The sequence below is a fragment of the Bufo gargarizans genome, chromosome 1 (genome assembly GCF_014858855.1).
Source record: "Bufo gargarizans isolate SCDJY-AF-19 chromosome 1, ASM1485885v1, whole genome shotgun sequence".
In the NCBI taxonomy this organism is placed as follows: Eukaryota; Metazoa; Chordata; class Amphibia; order Anura; family Bufonidae; genus Bufo; species Bufo gargarizans.
The window spans coordinates 174,321,985-174,347,730 of record NC_058080.1 but is presented as its reverse complement, the minus strand read 5'-3'; the positions used below and the strand labels follow the sequence as shown (position 1 = coordinate 174,347,730).

General features: G+C 42.7%; 1 protein-coding gene across 1 annotated transcript in view; it reads left to right on the top strand.

Annotated features, from left to right (window-relative positions):
• Positions 1-25,746, top strand: part of LOC122942539 — a 110,809-nt gene that overhangs the window by 17,865 nt on the left and 67,198 nt on the right. The window contains exons 2-9 of the mRNA XM_044300193.1: positions 2,633-2,927; positions 6,850-6,950; positions 9,412-9,481; positions 10,676-10,806; positions 13,302-13,390; positions 15,984-16,083; positions 18,945-18,988; positions 21,165-21,242. Of these exons, the coding sequence (XP_044156128.1) occupies positions 2,720-2,927; positions 6,850-6,950; positions 9,412-9,481; positions 10,676-10,806; positions 13,302-13,390; positions 15,984-16,083; positions 18,945-18,988; positions 21,165-21,242 (821 nt within the window). The 5' untranslated portion in view covers positions 2,633-2,719. The remainder of the gene's footprint in view (positions 1-2,632; positions 2,928-6,849; positions 6,951-9,411; positions 9,482-10,675; positions 10,807-13,301; positions 13,391-15,983; positions 16,084-18,944; positions 18,989-21,164; positions 21,243-25,746) is intronic.

Here is a 25,746-nt window from a genome sequence, read left to right as displayed (position 1 = left end):
TCTGGGCTGAAAGAAAAAAATGAACGGCACAGATTTCTTCATTCGCATTGATCAATGTGGATGAAAAAATCTCTGGCAAAAAAAAAAAATGGAGGGGAAAGGCGTCTGCCAGGACATAGGAGCTCCGCCCTACATCCATACCCACTTAGCTCGTATGCCCTGGCAAACCAGATTTCTCCATTCGCATCAATCGATGTGGATGAATAAATCATTGCCGGGATTTTTTTTTTTTTTTTTTTATATATATATATATATATATATATATATATATATATACAAAGTGTTTGCCAAAGCATAGGAACGCCGCCTCCTCCTCAGCTCGTATGCCTCGGCAAACGTATCTGTCACTGCAGAGGAGAAAATCCCGTCTTGCAGCGCCGCATACACCGACTTGCGTGTAATCTGACAGCAGCGCAATGCTTCTGTCAGAATGCACATCGGTGCTGCAGCTAGTAGATCGGTTGGTCCACCTGGAAGGTAAAAAGACAAAAAAAAAAAAAAAGAAAAAACCAGGCCGCAACGCAATAATTTTATTAACTTTGCAACAGAACATGTAACTTTAACTTTTTGAACTGAACATTAACGTGTTTGCTTACTGGTGTGTGTGTGTTTTTTTTTTTTTTTGTTTTTTTACCTTTATAGAACAAACCTCTCCTTCCCCATGGGTCAATGTGCAAAGCGCAAATCGCCCAAAGATGTGGCGAAGTGCGTTATGCACTTTGTCCCATGTGAAAGGAGACTTTTGCAGCAGCAGTGAGTGAATGGGCCCTAATAGCCCTGTGTGCCTATCCTGGTGAGATGATCCCTATGCTAATAGTGTACCTGTGAGTGGTACTTCCGGAAACACTCTCCAAAGCATAGGGCAGGGTGGTCAGGACAGTCAGGACAGAAATAGCGGGTGTCACGCCTTATTCCACTCCTGCTACAGACACGACATCTTTTTCGGGGTGACGGTTGGGTTGAGGTACCAGGAACGACATTGGGGAAATGTCGCTCGTGTAGACGGCTAACTACACTGGTGGTTGGGGCCACAGAACCTCCTGGGTACAGGAGGTTCTCGATGATCTCTTCCTGAAATTTGAGGAAGGATCCAGTTCTCCCAGCCTTACTGTAGAGAACAAAACTATTGTACAGAGCCAATTGAATTAAATATACAGACACCTTCTTATACCAGCGTCTGGTTCTGCGGGAAACTAAATACGGAGACAACATCTGGTCATTGAAGTCCACCCCTCCCATGTGGAGGTTATAGTCGTGGACTGAGAGGGGCTTTTCAATGACACGGGTTGCTCGCTCAATTTGTATTGTCGTGTCTGCGTGAATGGAGGAGAGCATGTAAACGTCACGCTTGTCTCTCCATTTCACCGCGAGCAGTTCTTCGTTACACAGTGCGGCCCTCTGCCCCCTTGCAAGACGGGTGGTAACGAGCCGTTGGGGGAAGCCCGCGCGACTAGTTCGCGCGGTACCACAGGCGCCAATCCGTTCTAGAAACAAATGCCTAAAGAGGGCCACACTTGTGTAAAAATTGTCCACATAAAGATGGTACCCCTTGCCGAATAAGGGTGACACCAAGTCCCAAACTGTCTTCCCACTGCTTCCCAGGTAGTCAGGGCAACCGACCGGCTCCAGGGTCTGATCTTTTCCCTTATAGACACGAAATTTGTGGGTATAGCCTGTGGCCCTTTCACAGAGCTTATACAATTTGACCCCATACCGGGCGCGCTTGCTTGGGATGTATTGTTTGAAGCCAAGGCGCCCGGTAAAATGTATTAGGGACTCGTCTATGCAGATGTTTTGCTCTGGGGTATAAATATCTGCAAATTTCAGGTTGAAATGGTCTATGAGGGGCCGAATTTTGTGGAGCCGGTCAAAAGCAGGGTGGCCCCTGGGACGGGAGGCGGTGTTGTCACTAAAGTGCAGGATGACCTCAAATCGTGTCCTGGACATAGCAGAGATGACGCGTATATGCGTGACTCTGCGCAGCGCTGCCACCTCCGGACCGCACATCTGCGTTAGGCGGTCCGGAGGTGGTTAAAGAGGACCTTTCACCACTCCTGACATGCCTGTTTTAATAGCTACATGCATTCCCAACGCACTAACAATTCTGCAGCATCTATTCAATTTACTCTATGTAATCCCGTTCCTTTATTATTACTACTAGAAGTTATGAATGAATTGCTATTAGCCTTCAGTAAGGGTACAGAGGGGAGGTAACCAGTTTAGGGGTGTGTGCACAGTCTGAAAATGGCAGCACTGATTGGATGGTCAGTCTGTGCAGGTACACCCCCCCCCCCCCTCCCCCCAACTGGTTACCTCTTCCCTCTGTACCCTTACTGCAGACTGCTAGCAATTCATTCATAACTTCTAGTAGAAATAATAGAGGAATGGCAGAACATAGAGACATAAGAATAGATGCTCCAGAATTGTTATGTCATAGGGAATACATGTAGCTATTAAAACAGGAATGTCAGGAGTAGTGACAGGTCCTCTTTAAGATCTGGCAGGAGAACAGTGGCACTTCAATTAGTTGCTTATTTTGGGAATTACAATGTTGCTCTTCTATCATACTATGTACTGTATGTAACTATGTCATTATTGAATAAATAATTGGAAACTATTCTTATTCTTTCAGGTTGCGTTGTAGTTGAAAGGAGTGAATTGAGGACTGAAAGGAGTTTAAAAATCTGCAGTGCGCCACGCTTTGTTCACAGCTTCAGATATGGGGTGGACGGTTTTTCTTTTAGCAAGAAGTTGCATATCATCATGGAGGCCTGAAACTGGGTTTCTTCGTCATACAGTATGCCGGACCTACTTACGACAGCTGTCTGTAGGTTCTGTAGAACAAAACTGTCCACCTTCCACCCAGAAACGTTCTTCAATAAGAATTGGTTGTGCGTCTGGCTTCTGGGGTGACACTGCAGCTTCAGGTATACTTGCAAATCAGTTTAAAATGTCCCATTTACCCATAGACACAATTATATATAACTAGAAGATAGCTCATCCCAGGATAGTGACTGTAATATGAGATGCATCCACTTGAGGGCAGAGTTCTTCTTCCAGGACAATCACTACAATCTACACTCACCTAAAGAATGTAGGGTTGAGGTCCTGGTCAAGACAATCTCCTGAACTCCAAACTGAATGTCAGAATGGGAAAGAAATGTGGGCTACAACAGCAGAAGACCCCACCGGGTACCAGTCATCTCCACTACAAATAGGAAAAAGAGGCTACAATTTGCACGAGCTCACCAAAATTGGACTGTTGAAGACTGGAAAAATGTTGCCTGGTCTGATGAGTCTCGACTTTTGTTGAGACATTCAAATGGTAGAGTCCGAATTTGTCGTAAACAGAATGAGAACATGTATCCATCATGCCTTGTTACCACTGTGCAGGCTGCTGGTGGTGGTGTAATGGTGTGGGGGATGTTTTCTGGGCACACTTTAGGCTCCTTAGTGCCAATTGGCCATCGTTTAAATGCCACGGGCTACCTGAGCATTGTTTCTGACCAGGTCCATCCCGTCATGACCACCGTGTACCCATCCTCTGATGGCTACTTCCAGCAGGATAATGCACCATGTCACAAAGCTCGAATCATTTCAAATTGGTTTCTTGAACATGACAATGAGTTCACTGTACTAAAATGGCCCCCACAGTCACCAGATCTCAACCCAATAGAGCATCTTTGGGATGTGGTGGAACGGGAGATTCGTGCCCTGGATGTGCAGCTCTCAAATCTCCATCAACTGCGAGATGCTATCCTATCAATATGGGGCAACATTTCTAAAGAATGCTATCAGCACCTTGTTGAATCAATGCCACGTAGAATTAAGGCAGTTCTGAAGGCAAAAGAGGGACCAACACTGTATTAGTATGGTGTTCCTAATAATTCTTTAGGTGAGTGTATATTTATAAAAATGTAGAAGTGTCCATGCTCACGGAAATTACTTTGTAGAATAAGGAATAATAGTTGTACTGCAAAGGCATCAGCTATTTGGGATATACAAGATACCCAGGTCCCTTTTAGAGATGAGCAAAATGATTCCACAGAATTGATTTGTCCAATCAGCTGGGCTGTTAGAATCCGATAGGACAAATCAATTCCAACTGCCCCATTGGCCTACTTTCGTATGTACTGGTGAAGACCGGACACCTGCCACTCCCCCCCCCCCCCACTCATCCATGTTCTTGGGCAGGCAACAGGAACTGCTTGACACAGGAGCTGCAAAGCATGGACCCCCTTGTGCTTTCTAGTGCCCAAATCCCGCTGTGCATTCCTGTACAGCGCTTCGATGTGGGCACTGTATGCAACATGAACCCCGTGTGTTGCACGTGTGTCAGGCAAGGAGGGCACACCTCTTTCATTGACAATTTAAAATAAGACTAAAGGCAATACACTGGGTTAAAAGCTATTCCTCCAGACCCCCACACATATAGTTGTGGCTCAGCCGCGCATACATATGTTCCTGAGGTGTCTATTCTCTTGAGAATAGAACGCCAACGTACTTAATCCCTTTTTCCCCCCAACTTCTGCTGTTGGGGAGCATCTGGTGGCCTCCAATGCACATTAGATGATTGACCAATCGCTAGGTTTAGTCAATAATGATCCAGTGTTCCTTTAAAAAGTTTTCTGAGATTTTAATACTGATGACCTATCCTCAGGATAGGTCATCAGTATCTGATCGGTGGGGGTCCAACATCTTGGATCCCCACCGATCAACTGTTTTGAGAAGGCACGTCTCGCAGTTTACCAAGCACAGCACCGTACATTGTATAGCGGCTGTGATAGGTTATTCTCCCTGATACATATAATCAGGCTCTTTACATGAAGACTAAAAGTAAGAAAAGCTAAAATATTCCAGTAGCCGTCTCCTGAAATCTTTACAACCATGAGATGTATGTTTGCACCATTACATCTATTGCATGTACCTGGACCAGTTTTACACTGATGCCCAGTTATACGTTGGGAGAACCGTTCACATATTCAACAATATCTCACAAACATAAATGATTATTTTTTTTCTCTGATTGACCCATAGACAATACCTACTGTTATACAGTCAGGTCCATAAATATTGGGACATCAACACAATTCTAACATTTTCGGCTCTATACACCACCACAATGGATTTGAAATGAAACAAACAAGATGTGCTTTAACTGCAGACTGTCAGCTTTATTTTGAGGGTATTTACATCCAAATCAGGTGAACGGTGTAGGAATTACAACAGTTTGCATATGTGCCTCCCACTTGTTAAGGGACCAAAAGTAATGGGACAGAATAATAATCATAAATCAAACTTTCACTTTTTAAGACTTGGTTGCAAATCCTTTGCAGTCAATTACAGCCTGAAGTCTGGAATGCATAGACATCACCAGACGCTGGGTTTCATCCCTGGTGATGCTCTGCCAGGCCTCTACTGCAACTGTCTTCAGTTCCTGCTTGTTCGTGGGGCATTTTCCTTTCAGTTTTGTCTTCAGCAAGTGAAATGCATGCTCAATCAGATTCAGGTCAGGTGATTGACTTGGCCATTGCATAACATTCCACTTCTTTCCCTTAAAAAACTCTTTGGTCGCTGTTGCAGTATGCTTTGGGTCATTGTCCATCTGCACTGTGAAGCGCCGTCTAATGAGCTCTGAAGAATTTGGCTGAAAATAAGCAGATAATATTGCCCACACCATTACACTACCACCACCTTGCTTCACTGATGAGGTGGTATGCTTAGGATCATGAGCAGTTCCTTTCCTTCTCCATACTCTTCTCTTCCCATCACTCTGGTACAAGTTGATCTTGGTCTCCTCTCTCCATAGGATGTTGTTCCAGAACTGTGAAAGCTTTTTTAGATGTAGTTTAGCAAACTCTAATCTGGCCTTCCTGTTTTTGAGGCTCACCAGTGGTTTACATCTTGTGGTGAACCCTCTGTATTTACTCTGGTGAAGTCTTCTCTTGATTGTTGACTTTGACACACATACACCTACCTCCTGGAGAGTGTTCTTGATTTGGCCAACTGTTGTGAAGAGTGTTTTCTTCACCAGGAAAATAATTAATCGGTTATCCACCACAGTTGTTTTCCGTGATCTTCCGGATCTTTTGGTGTTGCTGAGCTCACGGGTGCGTTCCTTCTTTTTAAGAATGTTCCAAACAGTTGTTTTGGCCATGCCTAATGTTTTTGCTATCTCTCTGATGGGTTTGTTTTGTTTTTTCAGCCTAATGATGGCTTGCTTCACTGATAGTGACAGCTCTTTGGATCTCAGAGTTGACAGCAACAGATTCCAAATGCAAATAGCGCACGTGAAATTAACTCTGGACCTTGTATCTTCTCATTGTAATTGGGATAATGAGGGAATAACACACACCTGGCAATGGAACATCTGAGAAGCAAATTGTCCTATTACTTTTGGTCCCTTAACAAGTGGGAGGCACATATGCAAACTGTTGTAATTCCTACACCGCTCACCTGATTTGGATGTAAATACCCTCAAATTAAAGCTGACAGTCTGCAGTTAAAGCACATCTTGTCTGTTTCATTTCAAATCCATTGTGGTGGTGTATAGAGCCAAAAATGTTAGGATTGTGTCTATGTCCCAATATTTATGGACCCGGCTGTAGCTTGTGAGTTGACACAAATGGTTGTGACCGTGTACATCATAAAGATAATTACTATGCATAAATAGTCTTCAGGGTATTACTGTGAACAATATAGACAGTCTTTGGATCCAAATGGCTGCTAATTGATATTTGCAATATTTAATATGCAAAAATGCTACATTACTGCAACATTTAGTATTCATAAAATAGTACTGTATAATATACCACAATGTAATGTTTTTTCTTTTTTTTTTTTTTCCAGTTCCACAGCTTGTATATGATGGAAAGTTAGATTTCTTAGTTTTTGACTACCTCTCAGAAATCACCATGTCTCTCCTGACAGCAGTAAAAGCCAAGTCTCCTGTAAGTATATTCACATGAATGTAGAACGTTGTGCAGGCATCAGGTTATGACTTCATATCTTCCAATCTTATGTAATCTGCCGTTATCACTGGGTGATTTCCTACCCCTTTTAGCTGTCGTCATATTGCCCTTTATCTCCCTCCCTCCTTATAAGTGATTATATATCTGCCTTCACCTTATGAAAGTTGAGGTTCACCTACCGATCCTGAGATTCTTTTCTCACATGAACAGAGCTATTTACAGTTCCCCTGCACAGTGTGTGGTCAGTGAAGGGCTGCAGTGCTGAATCAGTACGCAGCCCGTTCATTCTCAGGATTGTTGGGGTCCCACAGGTCAGAGTCCCATGATCATAAAGTGGTGGCCTATTATAATGACATGCAATCACTGTACAAGATGGAAAGATCGCTTTTAAGGGATATGCCGTAGATGTCCGATAGACGTGGGACCCACTGTGTTGTCATGTAGACTGTAAGTGCTCTGCTCTAACGTTCCTAAGTGCAGAGGGATGAGAGCTATAATGAGCATAAACAGACCTTTAGATAATGTTGTAGTTTTCATTTAACACGTAATTACAGTATATGCATTTGCAAACTTATTTGCAAGGAAGATTAATGGGGTAGTCGGGCTTTTTAACATTGATGACCCCCGCCGATCAGCTGTTTAAGGAGACTTATCCCTTCTGTCTTCCTGTCTGCTTCTATAGGTCTATGGACAGCAGCAGCGCGCACTGCGCACGTTGTCTGCCTGTACAGTCGATCGGTGGAGGTGCAAGGTGTCGGACCCCCGACGATCTGATATTGATAACCAATCCTGAGGATAGGTCATCAATATTAAAAAGCCCCGACAACCTCTTAAACACTCAAAAATTGTAAAAGGTATATTGAGGGACACTAAATTACTCTCCCCACCTATGTGTTAAATAATACCATCATTTTTTTTACCCAGAAAGACCCACTGTGTAACAACAAAGCAATGTATTCTTCTCGATTTAAATAATTCAATGACTCATATGTCTCCTCTCCACACACTCCTTCATTATTCCTACTAGAAGTTTATGAATGAATTGCTGATAGTCTGCAATAGATTCCAACTAGGTGTTTCCAGTGGGGTTTGTGTCCCTGCATAGTCTGACACTGGCAGCATTGATTAAATAGTATTAGACTGGGCAGGGACACCCATCCACTGGTAACAGCCAGATGGCTTTTCATTCATAAACTTCTAGTAGGATTAATAGGGGAGAGTTCAGGTACACTTGTTAGAGGTGTACCTGTCCACATATCTGGGGTATAATACAGGGATCTATACTTTTGGTGCAATCACCTGACATATATTTGATATAAACAAAGAGGAAGTATCCAGCAGCATTGTGAAAGTTTTCGGTCTGGTCTTTATTTCACCAAAAATGACATATACACGTCCAGTGACACCTTCTCTCACCTGTATATTTGATATACCATCTTCCTTTAGGAAGTGACAGTCAAGTGACTATATTGATCCGGATTATGGCTTGTGATATATTGCCGGACATGGTGTGATTTTTATATACCTAGGAGTATGTTTACATGATATATCTGCATGAGTTACACTAGGGTGTGTATTTTCTTTTCTTTTTATTTTAAGGTGTTCAGTATAGTATTTTTACTTTTTTTTTTATTCTTTCACAATCATGTCTATGTTGATCCAATTTTATTATTGATTGTTTACCAATAAAAAATCTTTTATCTAACACAAGCGACAAAAGGTGGTGTGCCCGCCTATTTGCATCTTTTGAATTTTCCTTTATACTGGGTAGGTGAGCCAGTTGGCAGTGAACCTACCCTCCATTCTTGTTGTATTATACCAATGAAAACTACAAGTCCTGAAAAAACAAGGCCTCACACAGCTCCATAGAAAGAAACATACAAAATGTATGGGTCTTGGTATGAGGCGCAAAAAAATATTTTTTTATTGTGCAAAAGTAGTAAAACTTAAAAAAAACTTGGAATCGCTGTAATCATACTGACCCAGAAATTATGTTTTTTATGCCAAAAAATTAACGCTGCAAAATTTTATAATGTAAAAACTCATTGGCAGTATTTTCCGATTTTCTGATCCTTCCCGTCCCAAGAAAGAGTTCATAAAAGTTGTGTCATTAAGAACTACAACTTGACCTGCAAGAAAACCAAGCCCTCATACCACTGCATCCACGGGAAAATAAAAAAGGTACAGCTCTTGGAATGCGACAATGAAAAAAATTGCTTAGTCACGAAAGCTGAAAACAGGCTGGTTAATAAGGGGTTAAGCCAGGGCCAGCTATAGGACACTAGGGACAGCTTTGCTTTGGTATTACTTTACTTGGCTTTATACATGTGAATGAAATTAGACTTTGTGTGTGCCCTCTTGATAACCTTTCATCAGGTAGGGTATAGTATGCTCCTGACACAGGATGAGGTGTTCTGATAGGATTACATTGTACTTGCAGAGCCTTGGATATACACCAGACTTCATACACACGGCTATGGCCCCATATCTGAAAGACCTTCATAAGTCAGGTATTTGATGTCATTCATTTGTTAAATGATTATTCTACACTCACCCAGATTACACCAAATGTTTTGTTTTGCGTGTTAAAGGGATTGTCCACCATAGTAACCTATAACCTGCTCACAGGAGAGCTGATAAGTGTTTGATCGCCCACTGGTGATTATAAGGATGCAGATAGCCAAGTGTGGTATTCATCTCTCTTCGGCAGCCCTGTAGCGTTGAATAAAGCAGTGACCTCCACTGCTTTCACCCCAGGGACTCCAGCATCTCATTCTTGTGATTAGTGGGGGTCCCAACGATCAGACACTTGTCCTTTATTCTGTGGATAGGGGATTCGTTTTTATGGTTGAACAACCTCTGTAATGTTTCCATTCACAGACAGCAAGCACAAATATTGACAATGGTGAGAAATGTCAAAACTTTCCATTATATTCTAGTTTAAGGGAACCTGCACCTGGATTTTGTGTATAGAGCTGAGGACATGGGTTGCTAGATGGCCGCTAGCACATCCGCAATACCCAGTCCCCATAGCTCTGTGTGCTTTTATCGTGTAAAAAAAACGATTTGATACATATGCAAATTAACCTGAGATGAGTCCTGTCCCTGACTCATCTCACATACAGGACTCCTCAGGTTAATTTGCATATGTATCAAATCGTTTTTTTACACAATAAAAGCACACAGAGCTATGGGGACTGGGTATTGTGGATGTGCTAGCGGCCATCTAGCAACCCATGTCCTCAGCTCTATACACAAAATCCCAGTGACAGATTCCCTTTAAAGGCGTTTTCTGGTAGGTAAAACTTATCCCCTATCCACAGGGGATAACTATCAGATCGGTGGGAGTTCTACCTCTGGGACTTCCACCGATCACAAGGACTGGGGCCTCATACCCCCTTCAGGCCACTTGAGGCTCCCCTGAAATGACCAGAGTGGCTGGTCGCACATGTGCACAGCCACTCCATTCATTTGGACGGGAGTTTCGGAGATGCCGAGTAGAGCGCTCCACTGTCCCCAGAACTCCCATAGCAATGAATGGAGAAGCTGCACAAATGTGCGGCCCCTGTTCTCGTGATTATCCCCTATCCACCGATCTGCTAGGACATGATAGGGGATAACTTTTACCTACAAGGATATCCCGTTAAGCTAGATGATCAGTTCATTGTAATGATGTATTAATAATAATGTATCTATTTTGCCAGGTATTCGTGTAGTCAGTAATGCTGGAGGTACAAACCCTCAGGCATGTGCTGCTGCTTTGCATGATATTGTGAAGAAAAATGGTCTAGATCTGAAAATTGCTGTTGTGACTGGAGATGACTTGATGGAGCAGGTAAGCTTTAAGGTTTCAGAGAAGTCATCCTGTATATAGTAAGTAACCCATCAGTCCCCATAATATAGGGTTGAACTGTAAAAAAGAGATGATCTCCTCCCTTCTGGCCAATTTTGCCTGTAACATTTGCTACAAGAGTAAATGCAATCCTTCTCAGTAAAGCTGCACTGATTGTGTGGAGGACCTTGCATTTTTACAATGGTAGTTCCTACCTGCAATTAATCAGATCTTAGAGCACTTGGTTTTAATTATGACCAAATATACACAAATCAAAATTCAGATATTCCTCCGGCGTGGGGATGGTCTGTTTGCTGGAACACTATTTGCTAGACAGAAGAGGCATCAGTGCATTTCAGCTTTTAGCCTGGAGATATCTGGGCTAAATGTAATTTCAGGTGACATGACATTATAAACTGTGTTGTGTAGTACATGAGCCATTATTTGTCTTGTATCCTGCATTTGTCACAAGTTATCTCCTTTGTTTGCTCTATATCACATTTTTCGTTTCCCCTGAGATCAGCTCCTGGGTGGGTAAATACTAGTTCCTGCGATGTCTCCCATCCACATCACACATGGAGCAGAGAAGATCCTGCTTCTGTAGCATGGAGGACATTGTACAGCAGTACTGAGCAGTGTTGCTGTAAATACAGCACTGTGGTGAGATGGAAAGTGTACTAGAGCCTGCAGCAGCATCTCTCTGTGTATCTCTTCTTCTGTCTCTCTCTAGTACCTTACTCCTTCCCCCTCCAATAGACTTCTATGGGCAGCATGTGACCTGATGTCTCTCATTTTACCATGAAATCGAGGGTGAATGATCAGTGCAGGAGATGGGGAAAAGAAGGGACTGAAAAGTGGAGACAGAGGCCTTTTCTCTAATAACACATATTACAAAGTTTCTTATATTCACTTGTACTAGTGCGTTATGCAAAGTTTGTTGAATGGTACAGAGGCTATTTAGGAATGGGATGGGGTGTATTGTATGGACCAGTGTAACATTTACGTAGCTCGGTGATGGGGAGATCATGTTAGCAGTCAGAGGAGTTCCAGCTCAAGTATCCCACAACTAAGGCTACTTTCACAGTAGCGCTAATATTTTCCAGTATTGAGATCTGTCATAGGGTCTCAATACCGGAAAAAAACGCTTCATTTTTGTCCCTTGTCATTGTCAATGGGGACAAAACGTAACTGAACCGAATATTCCAAAATGTATTCCGTTCCGTTTGGTTGCGTTCTCATACCAGAGAGCAAACCGCAGCATGATGCGGTTTGATTTCCGTAATGGGTTGCAGAGCAAATCGCATCCGCCATGACCTACATTGCAAGTCAATGGGGACAGATCTGTTTTCTCTTGACACAATAGAAAACTGATCCGTCCCCCATGGACTTTCAATGGAGTTCATGACGGATCCGTCTTGGCCATGTTACAGAAAATACAAACGGATCCGTTCATAACGGATGCAGATGGTTGTATTATCAGTAACGAAAGTGTTTTTGCTGAACTCTGCCGGATCCAGCAAAAAAGCTAGTGTGAAAGTAGGCAAAAAAAAAAAATTAAGAAATAACATCAGTCATTCTAACTGGTTTTACAAAACTGGAGGAATTTATTAGTAGCCTTAAAAAAAGGTAAGGCTCTTCTGTTAAAAACTTTAAATGCACAGATCCTTATCTGTATAGGCATTGTGAGCGCCGGGCAAGTGTAAGATGTGCATACTTGGAGGTGGTTTCCACCTAGATCCAGCTATGTTTTGGCACGCAAGCTTTCCTAAGGCAACTTAACCTGTGACTGTCCTTGACTAGTGTTGAGCGAATCGAAGTCCAAATTGGAGTTTTATCTGAATTTCAGGTAAAATTTGATTCGCTGCGAAGCTGAATTTTCTTGTGCTTCATGGTAGCGAATTGACTTTCCCTGAAATGGCAGTAAAAAAAAAAAAAATCATAGTTACCTCATCCGTTTGAGCGCGAAGACCGGGCTGCTGCCATCTTGATTGAAGATCATGCGCAAAATCCCGTAAGCGGTGACCTATGATGTCACTACGCCAGCCGACATACTAACTTGTGCCATGGCATAAAAGGTAATGTGGCCTCAAACGTAAAGGAACTCTAAGGCCCCAGTCACATGTCAGATTTTTCAAAGGGTTCTGCCTTGGTTTTTCAGTTTTAATGACATGGACCCATTGAATGGATCTAAACCGCAAACGGACACCCAGCATGGTTCCAATGGCATTTGTCTGGACACTGCAACAAGAAATGATATGTCCTTCCTTGGCACAATTGCGGCTTCATACCACCAACCACACAAACAGCAGAGAAGCTTCCCATTGGAAACAATAGGCCACCAGCTCCAGCACAGCCCCAAGAGGCTTTTTGGCATCAAAATTCTGGCATTGAAAGACACAATGTGAACAGAGCCTAACAGTAGCATGTTTATTTCCACTGTGATTAATAATTTATTGAAACCTGATTTCTAGTACTGTATTCTGCTCTTTGGTTTCCAGAAAGATGCATTTAAAGAAGCTGGGATCACTGATATGGACAGCGGGAAGCCCTTTCCTGACCATGTCCAAAGCATGAATGCGTACTTAGGGTAGGTCACTCTAATCATTGTGAAAGACCTGCATATGCTAATCATAGAATCTTATGCTGCTATCCCCAATTAAAGGGTACCCCCCTAAATGTATTGGGGAGAGAAACTCACTTTCAGCTGATGCATTACCCCAAGCAGTATGAGCCTCTTGCATACGACCGTATGCCCCCCGAGATATACGGTCCTTAAGGGGGCCATATGCCCCAGAGCGGCATTCATCGGGCGCACACAGCATCATAGATTACAATGATGCTGTGGACGTCGGGCCGCCCGCGGGACTATAAGATCATATGAGTGCAGGACAATAGCACCACAGGCGGCCCGGTGTCCACAGCATCATTGTAATCTACGATGCTGTGTGCTCCCGTGCGCACATTCAATGCCGCTCCGGGACATATGGCCCGCTTACGGACCGTATATCTCGGGGGGCATACGGTCATGTGCAAGGGCCCTAAGGCATATTTTCAGGATTTGAACCTCTTGCCCCTTTGAGTTTGACATTGATTACATAGCATCAGGGAACCAGTTTTGGCACCATGAAAAAGGCATTTAGGTGGTAATGGTGTATTTTCCTAGTAGATGTAGATTATATCCATGTGTACATATTATCTGGCTGTTACAGCTGCAGCAGTGAACTACATATACTGATAAAATGTGTGTGTACCAAGGAGACATAATCAGTATGAGGAGTCTTATAGGCCAGGCAACGCTCCCCTGGAATTCTGGGAAGACGTTATGCAAATGCATTCTTAGCAAGCTCTGGCTCTTTCTATCCTGTAAGTCAATGTTCAACAGACCTTGAGACATGACAAGCGCACTGTCGAGTCGTTCTCCCCTATATCCCCCCCATTCCCAACCAAATAAAGACACAACACCTCAGGTGGATTTTATTGGCCACAGCAGCCATTTTATTAAATAACAAACATACAATAAATAATCAACCCCAAAGGCCTTCCCACCTGAAGGGCCGCCCAAGGAACACATAAAACACAGGGAGGGTCCTTGGAGCCCCGCAAACCTAACGGGTAACTGTCCCACCCCTCAATTAAATTGAATTACCTCTATCCGATAAACACCAGCTTAGAGTCAGAAATAACGGTAACCATGGACAGCAAACGTGGGCAGATACCTGCCATATCACGCCCCGAATTCCAGTACCTGGGGAGTCCAGAGACCACTTAGCTCCCTTCCCACCATGTCTGATCCACCATAACCACTAACTTCAAAGACCCACCACCTCCCCGGCCGCTATGACATTTAAAAACAGTACCTGCCTGACCAAACCAAAAACCACCCATAACTGTGCCATAAACCAAGAACCTCCAACATTTCAGGAAATCAAACCACCTCTTGAAATAATGCAGCCCACAGGGTGGGTGGTTGGGTGGGTGGGGCTGCTGCAGATCCGCTTTCCCTGCAAAATGGCCCCTTTTCCCACCCCTTTTAAAACCTTAACCCCCTCCCCTAATGCAACTTCCACATTTACCTACCAATTAACCCCCATAACTCCCTAACAGCTCCACTCCCTCCAAGCCTCTGTCATGCTAGGCCTCCCCCCAGGCTTGCAGCCCTAAGTCTGGCCTGTACTTGACTTGAAATAATTAAAGGGGTTGTAAGGGAAATAATAATGATGACCTATACTCGGGATAGGTCATCATTATCAGATTGTCCGAGTCCCGGCAGCCCATCCGATCAGCTGTTAGAGGGAGCTACCATGCTCACCGGAGCTCTAGTCAGCGCAGCAGGCTCATGGCAACTCTCCAAACACAACGCCGTACATTGTACAGTGCTTGGTATTGCAGCGTAATCCCGTTTACTTCAGTGGGGCTGAGCTGCAGCTAGGCGATGTACAGTGATGTCACTGGCCTAGGAAGAGGCCACGTCACTCACAGAGCGCCAAACCTCTTCTATCAGCTGATCGGTGGGGGTCCCTGGTTGTCAGACCCCCGATGATCTGATATTAATGACCTATCCTGAGGATAGGTCACCAATATTAATTAACAGATTACTCCTTTAAGCTTGTACCATGAAGAGTAAAGGCTAAATGTGATTTGCTACATTATCACTACTAAATAAGTGCGTATCCTTTATAAAAAGTCTTATATCGGAGTATAAAGTGCTGGACTGCACTCCAGACATAAAACAGCAGAGGTGAAACCCATTCTGTCGGATTCCCAGATGGATAATTACAGTGCGAATGTCAACTTAGTTTTTTATTTGTTTTTTTTGCTAATGCATCAGCACTTATGAGGACAAGATCTTCCAGGTATTTTTTTTATAGTTTGGCTCTTTAACGCAAAACACAAAAAAGTATGTACTGTATAGGTACTATGGTATCTTTTATTATAAGTGTTCAGTGCATGACAGTATTATGTAGGGAACAAGACCCTTCACATATTATATTATTTTACCATGATACATATTCAGGCCTTATGTCTTAAGCCCCCTGCTGTTATGGCTACAATGTGCCATGGTTACCACTTTATATATAGGCATATTCCGTGCTATTAGCGTTGCACACGTTATTACTGTAAGCTTTCATCTTCAACTATTTATTTCATTACAGTTCATTGTTATATTGTCTTTTTTCTAGGGCAAGACCGATTAGCAGGGCCCTGGATCTTGGAGCTGATATTGTTATCACTGGACGATGTGTGGACAGCAGCCTTGTTCTGGGACCACTAATACACTCTGTATGTACTTTATGTTACATGTCTGTCACACCTTGGCTGACAAATCTAGATTGAAGCAAGCCAAAATGATTACATCCATAGTACCATAGGTGATCCTGGTAGTAATATTACTTCCAGCAATTTGCTTGACCATAACAAGCCTTTTTTTTACTTTCATAATTGGTTGGTCTTAAAAGAATAATAGGTGGGGATGACTTTAGAGCCCCCCATAGTTACCAGCAGTGGCTTAGGTACCATAGGGACAGACCACAACAATGCTATGGGACCTGTGAAGAGGGAGGACCTGGCACTGTGTGCCGTCTTCTTCCTTGCAAAATAAATCCAGGGCAATTACCTACAGCCGCCACTAGGGGGAAAGAGTTTTCTATTACTTAGGCTACATTCACACGAACGTATTTTGTTTCCATGTCCACTCCGTTTTTTTGCCGATTGGATGAGGACCCATTCATTTCAATGGGTCTGCAAAAAATGCAGACAGCACATCATGTACTGTCTGCAACTATATGTCTGTTCTGTAGCCCCGCAAAAAATATAGAGCATGTTCTATTCTTGTCCATTTTGCGGACAAGGATAGGCATTGTTACGATGGAAAAATTGTTGCAGAAAAAACAGATGTCACACGGATGTCATCCGTATTTTATGCGGATCCGCAATTTGCGGACCATAAAATACATACGATCATGTGAATGTAGCCTTACATTGAGAAGCGGTATATATTGCAGTGCTCTAAGCTGCCCCTAGTGGCGGCTGCTGACAGCTAGGTGTATCACATCTTGTTTGATAAGAAGCAGGAGACATAGCACCATATTCACTGTATATAAATCATTGGTTTCACTTTTTGCAAAACAGAAATTAAGGGAAGTGGGTGTTGTCACTTTTTTAATTGAAAGATTCCTCCACACTAGGTGAGGGGCATACTAAATTTTGCTAAGGGGCCCTATAATATCTGTGTACACCTTTGGTTACCGAGAACATAGGGTCTCAATGGTCAGACACAACAGGGGCTTGTTATGGGAGAGTTCCTTTAGATAAGGATAGCAGTCTGAGGATATCACGCAGCAAGATATTTTAATTTCTCTCTATTCACAGTAGCTCAATCTAGTACATGGAGGGTCCAGAGAATATGGGAATGGATTGTCCAAAGGATAAGATGAGGAGACGACAGCAATATATAGAATAACAGTGATGATAAAAACTTGCAGTTCTAATGATTATAGAAATAATGGAAACAATGTTATGGGAACGTTTCTTACTGGGCCTTGTTGACTTCTTTGGGACAAATTTCTCTGTAGTACATTTCTTACTGTTGGACAAGAAATTTCTTAATGTGCCCAAGACAAAGGACATTATAGGTTAGGCTGTTTTCACACATGTTTTTTGGTCAGTTTGTTGTATGCACCAGTAACAGAACCATAGGCCCCACTACACTGAGGGAGTATACTTTTAGCCCATTTTCTTTACTCCATTGAATGGTACAGTAGACTGCATGCAGCCCTGATCTTTGGGGGTCCAACTCCCAGCACCCCTGCCAGTCAGCTAATTGAAGAGGCCGTGGTGATCTGGAGAGTACTGCGGCCTTCTCGCAGCTTACCAAGCACAGCGCCGTACATTGTGTAGTGGCTGTTCTTGGTATTGCAGCCCAGGCCCATTCACTTGAATGAGAATTGGTTGCGCCTAGGCCATGTGACTAATAAACGTGATGTCTCTGGCCTAGAAACAGGCCAAATCACTCACTGGTGCACTGCAGCCTATTCGGACAATTTTGTCAAACCCCCACCGATCAGGTATTGAGAATCTATCCTGAGGATGTCATCAGTATTGTACTCCTGGAAAACCATTGAATATATAACCAAGAGCATGCCTCTACTGGGAAAGACAATAATTTAATTAGCTTTTAATTAGTGTAGATAAAATACAAGGAAGCGGTCTTACTGCTTCTAGTAGAATCTGGCTACAGTGGAAAATGAATACTCCACTTTTTGCACGGTAGCCGGATTCTATTAGATCCAGAACGGTCTTTTGTATATTTTTTATTTCAAAAAGGTGTTTTCTTTTGGGCCTTGTATTTTATCTAGATTAATTAAAATCTAAATTTTAAATCTTGTCTTTCCCAGTAGAGGCGTGCCCCTGGTTATATATTCAATGTGATTCTCTGACAATATTGTTAAGAGACATACCATCAAGTGTGTACCACCATCTACTGTGGTTATTTATAGTTTGTTCTCCTGGAAAACCCCTTTAAATACAACGTACTTTTTAACATATTCTTCAAGTACGGACAAAAGCCACATGCGTTCATTTTATGCATGCAGGTATTTTTTGTTTATCCTGCTACAGGCCTCCTTAATTCAAAAGTCATTATGTTGCCCCAACCTGAAGTGTTAGTAGTCACAAACGTAGTCCTCAATAAAATTCAGACTGGGCACAATTGTAAAAAATTGGTTTGAACTATTTTAGGAAAAGTTAAACCTGCCATCCTACGCATTACCAGCAGGTGGTGCCAGTAGCGTTGGTGTTTTCTTCCTGAGATGGAACAATAATTTTCACTGACAAACATAGATAATATAGTTCCTTCCCATGGTAGATGGAGTTACGACATTGAACAATTCAGTGAGGTGTGCGGAAACAAAACTACTTAGTTGCTTGGCTAAATTCTGCACATTTGTTGAACGTTTATGTTTTGTATTATGGTTTGAATTTAAGCTATTGTATTGCATTATACCCAAACACCTCTGTCGTGTTAATTTGTACATGGAGTAGTATAGTATCATAAAAACGGCGGGAAATACAGTAGCTTGCTTGTTATTTTTTGTTCATTGAGTAAGAAGTAACTGTTTCTCTCACTGTCTCTCCTTTTGTAGTTTGGTTGGAAGAGAAATGATTTTGACCTACTTGCTGCTGGAAGGTAATGATTACTATTATGATGAAATTTGACTTTACTTGATGCTTTTCAATCACATTAGTTCAGTATTTTTTTTACGGGGAGAATTTTTTATTTTAATTTTTTAAAGGGGCCAGAAGATGTTAAAAATGACACAGAATCATTACTCACCTCTGTCAATTTATCAGATGCTGCAGTTTTACCACTGCCTGCCCTTTACTGCTTTCTACTTACTGTTTTGGCTCAGTGTAGTTGGGAACTCTGGGAAAGGCCATCTCAGCAAATCAGTGGCTGAGACGAGTCACCACTAACGTCTGTGATTGGCTGAGCTGGCCTTTTCTGTCCCGTCTGAGTCAAACCGGGGCAGGAAATGCGGAGCAACGGGGACCAGAGCAGTGACAGGGATCAGTGGAGGTGAGTTACAATTCTTTGTTATCTTTAAAGGGGTATTTCAATCTCAGACAATGGGGGCATATCACCAGAGCACCTATCTCGTAAACGCAGCCGGCAAAGTGAAGGAGGGCGCCCCGTGCATGCGCGGCTGCCCTCCATTCATTTCTATCGGGCTGCCAAAAATAGCCGAGCGCGCTGACCTGCTATTTTCGGCAGGCCAATAGAAATGCTTAGTGGTGGCCGGACCTGGGACTGCCGGCCACCACTTTGCCTTCTTCGTTTTCGGCTGCATTTACGAGATGGCAATATTCCCCTATTGTCTGAGATTGTGATCCCTGGCCACATTCCTATAACTGATGCTAAACGTGGTGGGTACAGTTGAACATATGTTGCCAGATACCATTTTGCTGCAGGCACAGTGCACTGTACCTATTTACAGGCAGGAATACTGCAAGTCATTTACGATCAGTGCTGCCTTGTTCTCTTTTGAAGGTGTAGGTTCACTTGACCAATTTTCAGAGCAGCATTGAAGACTCTGATTTCCCCATTTTACTTCTCTGTGTAGTGATGTAAATAACTGTAGATGCATAACGTACTGCATAGGTTTTTAGGGTGAGCTGGATCAGCGTTTTGGATTGGCTGGATAAGAACCTTCTTTCTGTAAAGCATTGGGCAGTGCCATAGGTGTAACTATAGCCATAGCACAAGGGGGGGACCAATCAGGTGCAAGAATATTGTACCTTTTTGTGCAAAATAACAATATGTCGGCTTTTTGCTATGCTGCCAGTTTTCTCATATATGGTGCTATAAGACATACCTTTAATTATTGCTACTTGTGCTGCTGTTTTAGGGTAAATGCACATGTTCAGGATTTATGTACGGACAATCCGCACTGAAATCCGCAGGTGTTCGCAGGGAAATACGTGCGGTCATCCTCATCAATTGGTGCGGACTTACATGCGGATGTTCCCCATGTGAATTTTACTCTAAACATTGAAGAGAATAAGGAAAATACGATCAGGAAAAATAAAATATATTGACATGCTGCGGATTTCAAAATCCGCATGGAAAAAAATCAGCATCGTGTGCATGAGAATTTCAAATTCTCATAGAAAATAATATACATGACCTACGGTGCGGATTTTCCGCATGCAAATCCATGCGGAAAATCCGCATGCAATCCTGATGGTGTGCATTTAGCCTAAATGTTCTTAAACTAGGTGGTGGGGTCCCATCTTATTTTGCTATAGAGCCCTATGAATTATAGTTATGCCCCTGGGCAGTGCATAATATGCCAATATAACGGAGTGACTGGAGGGAGAAAGTTATTAATTAGTAATACAAGATTGACTTTCTCCATTTCACCTGGGTAGAATAAGATAGGAATATTACCAGAACAAAAAAATAATCCTAGGCTTATATGCTTCCATATATGACTGTCATGTCCAGTGTGACGTAATGTAATACATTTATAAATTGTGTATAAAATTATACAACTAAGAGATAATGTACAGATTGCTTCTTAGGTTTGGCAGGACTGTACTTTTGTTAATGGTATGTACACGTTTGTAGTCTTTATTTATTGCTTCAATTAATGCAAATTAAATAATGAAGCATTTCATGTGTACAGTTCATATGCAGGCCTATGTGTTTCCATGGTTATAGACTACAAACAAACTTTGTGGAGTTTGAAACCATTCATTTACTTTGGCTTGCACTGGAATGCTATAAAAATAATCGTTACACGACACGTGTGTATAACCTATAATTTACATTAGTGCTAACCTACGTCTTCTGTTCTTGGCAGCCTTGCAGGTCATCTTATTGAATGTGGTGCACAGTGCACTGGTGGGATATACACTGACTGGTATCTTGTACCTGACTGGTAAGCTGCATCAATGCGTATATATGGTTGACATTTACACTTCCACAATATCGGGAACAGGTGCGGACCTATTCATTCTCAGTAGGGCAGGAATAGATGCAGGGAGCACACTATGTGCTCTACGCATCCGCATTTCTGGTGCGCGGCCCCGAACTTCCGGGCTTCGGACCCAAACTTCCGGGCCACGGCTCAGCAAAAAATTAGAACATGTCCTATTCCTGTCCGCAATTGCAGTGAAATAAATAAAAAAAAGTAGACATATTCGGTATAGAAATATCACATGACCTAACCCCTCAGGTGAACACCATAAAAACAGTGCCAAAAAAGCCATTTTTTTTCACCTAACTTCGCATAAAGTGCAACACCAAGCGTTCAAAAAGGTGTATGCCCTACAAAATAGTACCAATCAAACCGTCACCTCATCCTGTGAAAAATGGGACCCTAAATAAGACAATCGGTCAAAAATATAAAAGCAATGGCTCTCAGACTATGGAGACCCTAAAACATCTTTTTTTTTTTTGTTTCAAAAATGCTATTATTGTGTAAAACTTAAATAAATGAGAAAAAGTATACATATTAGGTATTGCCACGTCCGTAACGATCTGCTCTATAAAAATGTCACATGACCTAACTCCTTAGGTGAATGCTGTAAAAATAAACAAATAAAAACTGTGCTAAAACAACCAATTTTGTGGTCACCTTGCCCCATAAAGTGTAATAATGAATGATCAAAATATCACGTACCCAGAAATGGTACCATTAGGGTCTATTCACACGTCCGTTTTTTCTTTCCTGATCTGTTCCGTTTTTTGCTGAACAGATCTGGACCAGATCCGGACCCATTCATTTTCAATGGGTCCTGAAAAAAAATCAGACATTGTGCTGTCCGTTTTTTTTCAGGACCCATTGAAAATGAATGGGTCCAGATCTGGTCCAGATCTGTTCAGCAAAAAACGGAACAGATCAGGAAAGAAAAAACGGACGTGTGAATAGACCCTTAAACGTCAACTCTTCCTGCAAAAAAATAGCCCCTGCACAACACGATTGGCAGAATGGGGGGCTTCAAATGGGACATGGCATCTAAAAACTAGTTCAGCAAAACCTGCCTTCCAAAAACCATACTGTGCTCCTTCTCTTCTGTACCCGGCCTTGTGCCCTTACATCACCTTACATTACGACCACATGTGGGGTGTTTCTGTAAACCTCAGAATCAGGGTAATAAATATTGAGTTTTGTTTGGCTGTTAACCCTCGATGTGTTAATAGAAAATCTGTCAAAAAAGTGAAATTTAGAAATGTCATCTCCATTTTCCTTCAATTCTTGTGGAACACCTAAAGGGTTAATAAAGTTAGTAAAATCTGTTTTGAGTAACTTGAGGGGTGTAGTTTCTACAATGGGGTCATTTATGGGGGGGGATTTCCATTATGTAAGCCCCACAAAGTGACTTCAGACCTGAACTGGTCCTTAAAAAGTGGGTTTTGGAAATTTTCTTAAAAATGTTAAGAATTGCTTCTAAAATTCTAAGCCTTCTAACGTCCTAAAAAAATAGAATGACATTTACAAAATAATGCCAACATAAAGTAGACATTAGCCTCTTAATAATTTAACTAAAGTTGCTCTCTCCCCTGTATCAGCACTTACTAACGAGCATCCGGAGCAGGCAGAGCGGCTGGCAGCGTTACGTCACTCACTTGCGTCGCGCGCCTGCTCTTCCCACTTTATGAATGAAGCAGGAGGAGCAGGCGCGCGTGACGTCAGTGAGTGACGTAACGCTGCCAGCCGCTCTGCCTGCTCCGGATGCTCGTTAGTAAGTGCTGATACAGGGAAGAGAGCAACTTTAGTTAAAGTTATTAAGAGGCTAAGGATTACGGTTAATAAAAAATGTTGTGAGCGGCTCGGTGTATTGGGGGACAATGTTATGGGGGGAATCTGTGAATGACACATATATAGCAGTGGAAAAAAGGGGGGGTAGGAGCAGCTTTTCAGAGCTCTGGTTGTGTAGTTGCAACAGCTGAGCGAAAGACCCCAGATCCATGGTGGTCCAGTAGTAGACAGTAGAAAGCGATGGCCACAGCCGCATATCCAACCAGATACTTCTTTATTGTTCGAAACTCCTTGGTACAGTGTACAAAATAGCAACGTTTCGGCTACAACTAGCCTTTGTCAAGCATATATTACAAATGATAATGCCCACATATAAATAATTAAAATCATGCACACCCACAATATTGGTCATCCAATAATCACTTAGATCTATGAACACACTCTGGTTATAGCCAATGAAAATAGAATGTCACAGCGATATCTGATTAAGGTGTATACGCCTCTCTGTCTCACCTGTATAAACTTTCCATGATCGCGACCTGTGCAGCAGTCGGCGTGTCAATAGAATGACTGCGCATGTCCGTGCACGTCATCAGTCCGCGACAGTGCAAAGTTTGATGAAATCGCTCGGGATTAAATCAGCGGCATCAGCAGCCAATCAGAGATGCCCGCACTGGCGGCGTCATAGCCGGAGTGCAAGTCACGTGACCGAGACGACTCCGTCACATGACCGCTGTCATTACATATGTTATTGTTAACCACGCTATAACATTATGTCAAACTAGCACTATTTTAAATTTAGCAGCAAAAGACCACAAGGTATGTTGTACACTCATAATTAAAGAAAGGCACATGTTCACAGGAGATAAAAATAGTTACTATAAGCACGCCATGGTGAAAAAAATCCCACCATGGTTAAATATCCAGAACATTACATAGATATATCTTTAATAGTGAAGTAGTTTGACCGGGGGTGCATATAAACATCATTCATAAAAGCATATAAAACAATGCGTATAACAGATGAAGACCTAACTGATACCCGCCACATTGAACGCAAGATTGAGTTCAAAGGGTTGTAAGGACCTCAGAGTGTATATCCATTTCAATTCTTTTTTTCGGAGCACAGCATCCTTGTCTCCACCCCTGCATAGGGTGCCTACACTGTATATCACCCTAAAGCGCAATTGATTGACAGAGTGTCCTGCCTCCACAAAATGTTTCGCTACTGGTTTGTCCATGTTTGCCTTGGGGATTGTGCTTTTATGTTTATTGATCCTATCACGGATTTCCATGGTAGTCTCACCTACATAGATGAGACTACAAGGACATTGTATAACATAAACTATATCACGTGATCTGCATTTATAGTAACCATTAATTTTGTACTTTTTTCCACTATAGGGATGTGAAAAGTGGTCTCCTTTAAGGATGTTACCACAATTGCAGCAAGACAAACATGGAAAAGTACAGTTTTTCCTTGGGGCCAGAAGCCTTTGTGTGCCCAAGCCCAGGCCACCAACATCAGTTTTTACTAGCCTGTCACGTAGGTTAGAGTTCCTTTTTTAGGCCATCATAGGTGGGACCTTATATTCTTCTATGTCTGGTAGACCTCTTTGTAGAATGTGCCACTCCTTTCTGAGGATGTGAGCAATGTCGCCACTGTCCCGACCAAACACAGATACAAAAGGAACTCTAGCCACGAGCCTGGCAGTCGCTGGTTTGTGGAATGCAGAATCCCTGCCAATCAAAGCCACTCTCTTCTTCGTTCTATTTAAGAGGGTCCTGGGATAGCCCCGTTCGATGAATCTATCACACATGGCATCCACCCTTTGTGTAAAGTTGGGGTCATCGGATACAATCCTTCTGACCCTTAGTAGCTGGCTCCAAGGTAAGGAGTCCAACATGCGCCACGGGTGGTAAGTGTCATGTGTGAGAATGATGTTTCTATCAGTGGACTTCTGATGAAGGTCTGTTCTAATTTGACCCCCTACTACATATACCCAAACATCCAGAAAATGAACTGTAACCCAGGTACACCTGCATTCAGGTGTGAGTGAAAATCTTCTAACTCATCGACTGTACCGGTCCAGATCATGAAAATGTTGTCGATGTAGCGCCACCAACATCGGAGCCTCCCAAAAAATTGGGATTGGTGTACCAGCTTGTCCTCCACCTCGGCCATGAAGATATTAGCGTAGGTGGGGGCCACATTGGACCCCATGGCCACACCCCGCTTCTGCTGATAGAAGGTGTCCCCAAAGAGAAAATAATTTCTCCTCAGGACCACCTCCAAAAGACAGAGGACAAACCGGCACACCCCCGGGGAGAGTCCCATGTCGGCCAGGGCCACATCGACGACATTAAGACCGATGGCATTATCAATGGACGTGTACAGGGATACAACATCAAAACTAACCAATAAGTATTGTGTTGGCAACTGTAACTCACGTAGTTTCGACAAGAAGTGTCCGGTGTCCTTTACATAGGAAGGGGCGGAGGTCGCCCGGATCTGCAATAGTCTGTCAAGGAATATCGACACTGGGTTAAAAACTGAATCCCTACCTGACACAATCGGTCGGCCAGGTGGATTGTCCAACCTCTTATGTATCTTGGGGAGTATGTATAGCATAGGAGTGACTGGATGGTGCACTGTAAGATATTGGCATAGCCCATCATC